Below are 10,267 nucleotides of genomic sequence, written 5' to 3' on the forward strand. Positions count from 1 at the left end.
ATTGAGGTAAATAATACTTTTTGTAATTGGTGAAGGCGGGTTGCAGGAAAGCTTTTGCAGGAAAGCTTTTGTAGTTGAGTTCGTGGATAATAATAGATAAAAGATATGCGAAGAAAGGTGTAATATATATTATACAGGACACGAACAATACGGAACAGAAAAAGACGTCTGAACTGCTAAGCCACCTTGGACGAGATAATCATATACAGGGGGTACCGGTACCTAGTCAATGTGCGGAGGTACAGGTTAGTCGAGGTAATTTGTACATGTAGGTAGCGGTGAAGTGACTATGCATAGATAATACACAGCGAGTAGCAGCAGTGCACAAAACAAATGAAGGGGGGGTCAATGTAAATAGTCCGGTGGCCATTTGATTTTGACACTCTTATGTAGGTGTCATAACCAGCCATAAAATAACGCAATATACTGTATGTCACAACAGGTCTAAATATATGTGTCACGACAGTGTTATGACCATATCATGACAAGTTATGTCAGCTGTTATGACATATTATGACATGGTTATGACCATGTCATAACGTGTTATGATGCTAGGTGTCAAATAGTGTGTTACCTATAGTGATGTCATAGATGAACTGGAGTACAACAAGTAAAGAGTATTGCTAAACTACAGCTGTGTGTATATAGCCATTTAGGATCGAAGCTAGGTCTCCTGGGCATCACAAGACTGTGTTAGCCTGRTGAGCTTAAGTCTACAGTAAGCACTAAGCATTGGGAGCCATTGCAACTCTTCAGGTCTTAGACAAGGTTACTCGTCTCTTGAGTGTGCTTCACCAAACCACCTCCTTAACATGGACAATAAATTAAAGATATCCACCGTAAAATGTGTTATATGTAGTATTAGAGATGATAAATTGTACTTACACTATTTCACTCAAACTGTAGCCAGATGCCCTGATACAGTCACAGATCATTTTCATGTCAGACACTTTTAACCAAAGAGAAGTTTGGAGAGTCCTTCACAAGCAAGAGATGGTTGAATTATTACATGAATACTTTGATCGACAAGACATCTACACATCTTTACAACTGTACAGCATGCAATATCAATCAAGTGCACCTTTCTACTGAGACAATGTAGATGAAGCTCACCCATTGACTCCATCTTTCTGTAGATTGGCTTCCAATGTAACATTCTCACAACCATGAAGCCTGAAACAATAACATAGCATACTGTTAAGAGGCTACTTAATTAACATTATTAAGGCCATGTTTTATATTGTGTCCAATCACAGGTTGAATTCAACCCCCAAAATGTCAAACTTCTGCACACCAGTGCCAGTGTGACTCAGCACAGACTGAAATGGTCCAGTGTGACTCAGCACAGACTGAAGTGGTCCAGTGTGACAATGAATAACAGGGTTCCCACAATTCCCTTTTTTTGTCAATTGGGTGTTAAGATTACTAACTAGTGTACTAATGTTAAGATTACTAGTCCTGTGTAACTACTGCTAACTCAAATCGTGGGTTTCTGACTCTCCAAGTCTAGTCTAAAAATGTACAAAATGTGGTACACTGTTGAAATTAAGCGCTTTGTAACTAACACCAAAACTAGTGGTAGCTAAGCTGCCACCAACACAAAGGAGACAAAACCTTAACTTTGCTGGAGTATTGAAACACATCATCTTGAGTTGTTTTGAAACATGACATGGTGTGTTGTAAATCCACTTAATCAAGTGTTGTGCAACACCTTGCAGGGGACTGGGAGCACTACCGTTAAAGTGGCAATCAGCAGTTAATAACAATTAACAAAGCGGACTCTGCACCCCTGGTTTGGTAAAAAGCTGAGGGATGGAGCTGGAGAAATTGAACCACTCTCAAATTCATAGACAGAGCTATGGATGCAAGGACCATGATATAAAAAATATAGTTTTAACCATGTTTTGAGGCTATATAGTGTTTGTTTACATTTTCTTTGAATACAAACGTTGGAGTAAAACAATCTTATATTTTGMGTTCTGATGGGGTACGATAGTTGATTTAAGCTCATGAGGCATGTYTAAGATATATTCTTTAAGAATCAATGGGTACATATRYTTCATTTAGAAGTCCAAAGTCGATGTAGCAACTGCTGTTTGCCTCTTTTTAAAGTTTGAACACAATTTTGTGCAGAATTAGAAACCTTCTCTTTTGGTGTTGTGAACAGAAAAGTAAAGATTCAAACACTGTTGTGGGTATTTTACAATTCCAATAGTGTCAGTATAACCTGTTGGACTAAACCCTTTTTTTAAATCACAAACTATATAAAATGCCTTTGTTATTGTGTTAATCAATAATGTATTTATGTTCACTTCTACATTACCTACATGTTAATTAATTAACCCTTTTTGTAACAGACATTATGTATTTACCATATATGTTCCATCTTAGTTTCCTAATTGTTATTCGATGAAACATTGTGTTATATATTAGAGGTTGGTTGGAAGCTAAATGAAAAGTTACTTACCCTATGCTTTCCAAGTCTGCATGTGCCTTACTGATGAGGAASATGAATTTGTCAGCTGTATTGCTGGTGATGGACTTCACTCCAATTTCAACTTTTCTGGGTTTGTGTTTAGTGAGAGCAACAAGCAAGTCCTGTACTTTCTCATCAGACAAGTTGTTCTTACGCAGACTGAAAAATACAGACAAATTGGAGTTAGGCACAGAAAACACCCTTTTAAAACAACAAAAAATATGTGGTAGGCTAAAGTAATTCCCATTAATATCATGTAAGTGCATTCTGAAAGTATTCAGAACCCCTCGACTTGTGTGTAGATTGATGAGGGAAAAAACGATTTAATACATTTTAGAATAAGGCTGTAACGTAACAAAATGTGGAAAACGTAAATGGGTCTGAATACTTTCCAAATCRACTGTAGCTGAGGTAGAGATATATTTAACAGCAAGAATTTGATAGATGACAAYTAAGGTATGATGTTACAGTAAAGATCATGTGATTCTTACTCCAGCTCCAAACTCTTTCCTTCTCCCAGCGCTGTCAACAGATCATCTAAATCATCATCGGCTAGGTCGTCCACCTGCAACCTACAAAAACAAATACCAAAAACAATTAAGTGACAAAAATTACATAAATAATTAATTCAAGAGTTTAAATTAAAACAAATATCTATGTCCAAATAACCTTTTTATGAAAGAAACATTATATTGAGCATCAACCAGTTATTATTATTATAATTAATTCAAATAACATTTGGGGAAATATATACTGTAAATATTATTTTATGTATGAAAATCAGCCTTGTTCTAGGGTGAGAAAGGGAAATGCAAATATACTCACTCGAGATGTTGACATTTTTCCAATGCTGGCAGAAGGATTTTGATCTTCTCTGCAGTTAACTTGCACCAGTTGAGAATGAGTCTTTGGATGCACTTGCAGTGCTGAAAGCAGTACTTCAGCACCCAACAGTCTGTTTTTGTCAGTGGAATGTGAGTCAGATTAAATTCTGTGTATGTATTCATGGCTTTCTTAACAAAATCATCTACATGTAGTTCATATAGACAGTGAAACGCAAAAAGCCACATTGATGAAATGTGATAATCAATGGCGTTTCGATCCTCCTTTTCTTTTTCAATGACTTCCAGAATAAAATGTTTSAGCTGGGTCCAGATTCCTTGAGAACAAGAGATGTATTTTTTATCCTCGAGCCGTTTTCCCACTTCCTTGTTTGCGATGCCGAAGAGAAATTGAACTATGGGTAGCAAGTGACTGTTTTCTTTTCCACGTCGAACCTTAGAAAGTAGCTCTCTAACTTTCCCCTGAGCTTCCTCATCACCCAGTAACATGTATGAGAGGGCTGTGAAAAACTCCTGGAAGCTGAGGTGCATGAAGCTGTACATAGTGGTCTGACTTACTCTCTTCTTTTGGAGAAACTTACACAAGAAGGGGACTTTGGAAGGATCTGACACGGTCTGTGAGACACTATCATGGTCAAATAACACTTGCTGCTCTTCCATTCCCTTTTCTGCCAGCTTGCCTAGTCCTTGGAGGATGGTAAGAGCTGACTGACCCAAATCCTGACAGTGGTGCTTCAACAGCGTGGCAACAAATTCAACAAAGATGGAGGTGGTGGTCTCCAGRGATTGTATCATCTCTGTGCCTTCATCAAACTGCTCCCTATAAACTGTGCAAATGATCCAGCAGATGACTGGAATGAAACATGCGGTGAAAAGGGTTTCATTTTTTCTCACAGAGTCATAGGCTTGCTGTGAGTGTTGCTCCTTCATGAAGAATCTATTGAAGTATTCCTCCACCCCCTCTTTAGAAAAGCCCAATATCTCAGCGTATCTCACTGGATGTTTGACCACTTCTTTTAGTTTGTCCAGCGCTGTGGACCTGGTGGTGACAAGCAGGAAGGACTCGTGCAATATCTGTTTCCTTATCAGGCCACTCAGTGTCACTTCGGGGGAGCATTGTGTCCACGGGTCCCTGGGAAGGGAGTCTTTAGGTACATCAAGTGAGAAGTTGAGCTCATCAAAGCCGTCTACCAGGAAGAGAACCCTCTCAGGAGACTGGCGAAGGACCTGCTTGATCATTGATGATAAACTCTGATCGTAGTTAAGCAGATCCATCACACTTTTTCTCCCAGTGGCCTGGTTTAGTTCTTTGCACCTCAGGTGAAAAACAAAGTCAAATCGGTCTTCGTAAAGTCTTCCAAACGCCCAGTCAGACATGATCTTCTGAGTGGTAAATGACTTGCCAGTTCCAGAGTGGCCCTGCAGTATCACTGTTCTCTGAATGTCTCCATGCTCGTCTGGATCAAACAGCCTCTCCACTTTGYTACTCTTGTAGGTCTCGCTGTCCCTCTGGTCCATYACTTGATAAAAGTTCTGTCCTCTGGAGCGGATCTCCTCCTCTCTCTCTCTCTGCTGACGYTGTTTCTGGATGATCAGGGGCTCAGTGTAGCGGTCATCTAGCTTCACATGTTCMCCAGGGAGAGAGTTGTACTCCTGCACTGTGGCATATTCACRTCTGATGAATTCCTTGTACTTTAGGCTTATTGTGKTTTTGTTCTCTAAACATTGACACAATAACAGAAAGTCAATTCATAATTTTACAAAAGTGTTTCTGTTGTATAATTCTTGAAATCATATAACATTATAAGAAATGTAATTCATTAAAAAGGTGAAAAAAAACATGGCCTACCTTGTTCACCTCTTTGTTTGCCACTGCATTCTATATAAATGATTGACAAATACATATCACGTAAACCTTCTCACAAGATATCGCTAATCTTTGCATCTTCATAATTTATTGAAAATGTTATCACGRCGCAGTTAGGTTGGGCACTGTTTCACTTGACACAAGATTACATTTCAGTGTGCCACAAAGAAACATCAGTACGTCAGGTATTCTTGACAGTTCGGACAATCCTTGTCATGCAATGAAACATTATTTTATAGTTGGGAGAAAAAAAATCTGTAATTAATTAATACAATTACATATAGGGGAATTTTGTAAGAGCAATGATTTGTTTTTGTCATTTTCCAAATATTTTAAGTATTGTACATTTCCCATATCTGCATTCTGCTAGGAAATGCCGCTGTCCTGAGAAACTGATCAAAGTTTAAACACTTAAACTTTAAAAAAAATTATATTCACTGTAAAATTATATTAAGAAGTTTCTTTTAATAGCCCTCTGTGACTTTAAGGAAAAATTTGTCTTAAAACACTGACTCCTAAAAGATGTGTCCCAAGGTCAACTGTGTTTTAATTAGGAGGTTGCTCCTTTATGTGGTGTGTAGAAAATCTGGCTAACTATGTAAGTGGACTTTGTTAGGGTTCATCTGTGTATTTCTATGTAATAGCCTCATTGTTACTATGTAATTTTTTTTATTTAAATTGTAGCTTTATTTAACTAGGCAAGTCAGTTGAGAACAACTTCTTATTTTCAATGACAGCCGAGGAACAGTGAGTTAACCGCCTTGTTCAGGGGCAGAGTGACATTTTTTTTTTTAACCTTTCGGTTACAAGTCCAACGCTCTAACCACTAGGCTACCTGCCGCCCTAACAGCCTTGAATAGCATATTCAACACTACCACTTCATGTAACTGTGCTTATACATGCTTACTCAGGTGTTTACATGTTGTAATATCATGCAGCATACCCTGGTTATCTGGCCCTTTTGGCATAGTTTATGTGTGGCTACATGTCTCTCCCCATAACTTACTATGGGCCAAGATGGCTACAAGCCAATAGTTGTATATTACACAACCAATATGGCCGACCATTGACGTCATTGTTTACATCCTAGCATGCTACTTCTAACCATTAGCCCCACTAGCTGCTAACTGTACTGTACATTGGGTTATACAGCTCCCTATGCCGGCCTATAGCCTGAGGGCTACTAGCCTGTAACCTAGCTTAGCGTGCTAGCATTTACATTTACATTTAAGTCATTTAGCAGACGCTCTTATCCAGAGCGACTTACAAATTGGAAAGTTCATACATATTCATCCTGGTCCCCCCGTGGGGAATGAACCCACAACCCTGGCGTTGCAAGCGCCATGCTCTACCAACTGAGCCACACGGGACCATAGCCTCCAGCTATTGCCTGTTTATACTGTATGCCAACCCACAGCCTGTGGCCCACTAGCCTAGCATGCTAGCCGCTAATTGTATCATGTTTATACCTCATATGCTATCCTAGCCCCTTTATACAATATGGTATAATCATTACTGCTATGTAGCGTGTTAGCCTACTAGCCATAGAGTGCTGTATGCCTATTACCAGATAATACTGTTAGCACACTAGCTTCCTATTGTGTGCTAGCCATAGAGAATAATAGAGGCCTCTAGTGGCCAAAGGGCTGTATTAGCATTGGCAGCGCCATTGAGGGCTTCCAACATTTAAAAAAAGATATACTACTTCAAAATGGAGACTGGTACTACCCATGCTGTCACAGACGTTATAACGGCACAGATACAAAGATGAGTCCTCTATCTATCTCTATGATGGTAGCTCATTGCTATCCCATTGCTGCTATGCATATTTTACATCATTTCCATTCTGTTTGTATAGCCTTACATGGCTAGTACTCCGGAGTAATTGCCTGTTTCTTCTGTTCAACAGAAAACACTATCACTTCCACTCGTCCCTTCCTCTTGTTTGCTGTGTGTGTGTGTGTGTGTGTGTGTATGTGTGTGTGTATGTGTGTGTCTGTTAGTTGCGTAGTAATAAAGTGTGGAATGAATACGTGTCTCCTACTGGTAATTTCCGTCTTCTAACTGGGACCCTGGGACAGTTGTACCAGTGGAGGCTGCTGAGGGGAGGACGGCTCATAATAATGTCAGGAATGGAGTACAATGGATGGAATGGAGCAAATGGAATGGTATCAAACACATGAAAACCATGTTGATACCAATCCATTGACTCCATTCCAGCCATTAGTATGCTCCGTTCTCCCCTCAGCAGCCTCCACTGAGTTYTACCTATATCTAAACCGACACCTCTTTCGGGGGAAACACCAGATGGTGGCGCTCTTTCTCATTGTGTGATACTGTAGCAGATAGTTGATAACTTGGTCTATAAAATATAGAACTTTCAAATTTGCTTAATATTAATATATATATATATTATATATATATTTTTAAACGTTGGCTTTCAAGAATGCCTGACCTAATCCCAGCCATGTATCTAAATTCCAAACATCTTCACTCACCCAAGTCCTGGACCAGATTAGGTTCATGCTCCCTCAGCATGCAGAGAAAGGTAGATTTCACTTTGTTCCTCCAGAGTGGAGGGCTTTAAAGAGCTCCCTCATTTTGTCCTGATTAGTCCTGGCAGCACTGATGTTGGAGTACACCTCTTCATGGATCATGTTTTGAGAGAGTAGGTCTTCAGCTATAGGCATCACCATGGTGACCCTCTGAATGAGCTGGGGCATGTACTTGTCCACGAACTGAGCACCTGTGGAGGGACATATTGGATGACAGTCTCTCCCCTAAACCAACCACCTGCCACTCAATAAATATACATTCTATAATTTTTTTTTATTTTTTTTTCCACCTTTATTAACCAGGTAGGCTAGTTGAGAACAAGTTCTCATTTGCAACTGCGACCTGGCCAAGATAAAGCATAGCAGTGTGAACAGACAACACAGAGTTACACATGGAGTAAACAATAAACAAGTCAATAACATGTAGAAAAAAAGAGAATCTATATACAATGTGTGCAAAAGGCATGAGGTAGGCAATAAATCGAATAATTACAATTTAGCAGATTAACACTGGAGTGATAAATCATCAGATGATCATGTGCAAGAAGAGATATTGGTACTGGTGTGCAAAAGAGCAGAAAAGTAAATAAATAAAAGCAGTATGGGGGGTGAGGTAGGTAAAATTGGGTGGGTAGTTTACAGATGGACTATGTACAGCTGCAGCGATCGGTTAGCTGCTCGGATAGCAGATTTTTAAAGTTGTTGAGGGAGATAAAAGTCTCCAACTTCAGAGATTTTTGCAATTCGTTCCAGTCGCAGGCAGCAAGAACTGGAAGGAAAGGCGTCCAAATGAGGTTTTAGCTTTAGGATGATCAGTGAGATACACCTGCTGGAGCGCGTTGCTGCGGGTGGGTGTAGCCATCGTGACCAGTGAACTGAGATAAGGCGGCACTTTACCTAGCATAGCCTTGTAGATGACCTGGAGCCAATGGGTCTGACGACGAACATGTAGCGAGGGCCAGCCGACTAGGGCATACAGGTCGCAGTGGTGGGTCGTATAAGGTGCTTTAGTAACAAAACGAATGGCACTGTGATAAACTGCATCCAGTTTCGGAGTAGAGTGTTGGAAGCTATTTTGTAGATGACACGCCGAAGTCGAGGATCGGCAGGATAGTCATTTTACTAGGGTAAGTTTGGCGGCTGAGTGAAGGAGGCTTTGTTGCGGAATAGAAAGCCGATTCTTGATTTGATTTTGGATTGGAGATGTTTGATATGAGTCTGGAAGGAGAGTTTGCAGTCTAGCCAGACACCTAGTACTTATAGATGTCCACATATTCTAGTCGGAACCGTCCAGGGTGGTGATGCTAGTCGGCGTGCGGGTGCAGGCAGCGAACGGTTGAAAAGCATGCATTTGGTTTTACTAGCGTTTAAGAGCAGTTGGAGGCCACGGAAGGAATGTTGTATGGCATGAAGCTCGTTTGGAGGTTAGATAGCACAGTGTCCAAGGAAGGGCCGGAAGTATATAGAATGGTGTCGTCTGCGTAGAGGTGGATCAGGGAATCGCCCGCAGCAAGAGCAACATCATTGATGTTAACAGAGAAAGAGTCGGCCCGAGAATTGAACCCTGTGGTACCCCATAGAGACTGCCAGAGGACCGGACAACATGCCCTCCGATTTGACACACTGAACTCTGTCTGCAAAGTAGTTGGTGAACCAGGCAAGGCAGTCATTAGAAAAACCGAGGCTACTGAGTCTGCCGATAAAATATGGTGATTGACAGAGTCGAAAGCCTTGGCCAGGTCGATGAAGACGGCTGCACAGTAATGTCTTTTATCGATGGCGGTTATGATGTCGTTTAGTACCTTGAGCGTGGCTGAGGTGCATCCGTGACCGGCTCGGAAACCGGATTGCCACAGGAGAAGGTACGGTGGAAATATATAAATATTTATATAATATATAAACTTAATTATGATATAAATCAAGTTTAATATCAAGTTTGATATTATTCAGATTCATGGAAAGTGCCATCTTGGTTGATCATCTTGCTATCTTCGTTAATGAGTGGCTACATTGCTGTTCTGGGAATTGAGAAAACAGATTGGGGAAGGCTCTGCACTATCAGAATTCTGCTCAGTTCAAGAGCTGACCACCAGATGGAACCAAACTTTGTCTATCTAAATCAAGATGGGACAGACGGGCCTTTTACAAAAGAACCACTGTTACATATGGGCAGAACAAGCAAGGAGTGGGCAGAGCCAAGCACAAGCTAGCGAGATCTTATTGGAGCTTTTCTGCACTCATATTTCCGTTAGGAACGCCTACTCTCTCAAGTACCCGTCTGCAAGAACTTGAATTTGAATTCTAAACAACGAACTAAAAAATGTTTTAAAAAAGTTTGACAATGAGTCAAGTCTACAAAACGTCATGTCGCAACAAATTCTAGTTTTGCGAACAGAAAAGTGTATTGAGATCGAATGATGACGTCTATGAGAAAACAAGCAGAATGTCGGCCAACTGTAGTTTCGCTATGCTCTATCGCACCCTCTGGCTGCCACTGGACTTGCTCTCATCTCCATACGTAGGAGCC

At 40.5% G+C, this 10,267-nt stretch overlaps 1 protein-coding gene across 3 annotated transcripts in view; it reads right to left on the bottom strand.

Moving 5' to 3' along the window:
* The window catches only part of LOC112071271 (NACHT, LRR and PYD domains-containing protein 1 homolog), a 30,979-nt gene that overhangs the window by 13,512 nt on the left and 7,200 nt on the right, over nt 1–10,267 (bottom strand). For all 3 annotated transcript variants that reach the window (XR_011475802.1, XM_070439325.1, XM_070439326.1), the window contains exons 3-9: nt 7,684–7,931; nt 5,168–5,197; nt 3,302–5,036; nt 2,968–3,048; nt 2,468–2,635; nt 1,114–1,173; nt 886–978 (exon numbers count right to left, since the gene is read on the bottom strand). Coding sequence is in view for 2 of the 3 variants with exons in the window: in XM_070439325.1 (XP_070295426.1) it covers nt 886–978; nt 1,114–1,173; nt 2,468–2,635; nt 2,968–3,048; nt 3,302–5,036; nt 5,168–5,197; nt 7,684–7,723 (2,207 nt within the window). In the remaining variant the exon portion in view is untranslated. The remainder of the gene's footprint in view (nt 1–885; nt 979–1,113; nt 1,174–2,467; nt 2,636–2,967; nt 3,049–3,301; nt 5,037–5,167; nt 5,198–7,683; nt 7,932–10,267) is intronic.

The sequence above is a fragment of the Salvelinus sp. IW2-2015 genome, unplaced genomic scaffold (genome assembly GCF_002910315.2).
Source record: "Salvelinus sp. IW2-2015 unplaced genomic scaffold, ASM291031v2 Un_scaffold1566, whole genome shotgun sequence".
Taxonomy (NCBI): Eukaryota; Metazoa; Chordata; class Actinopteri; order Salmoniformes; family Salmonidae; genus Salvelinus; species Salvelinus sp. IW2-2015.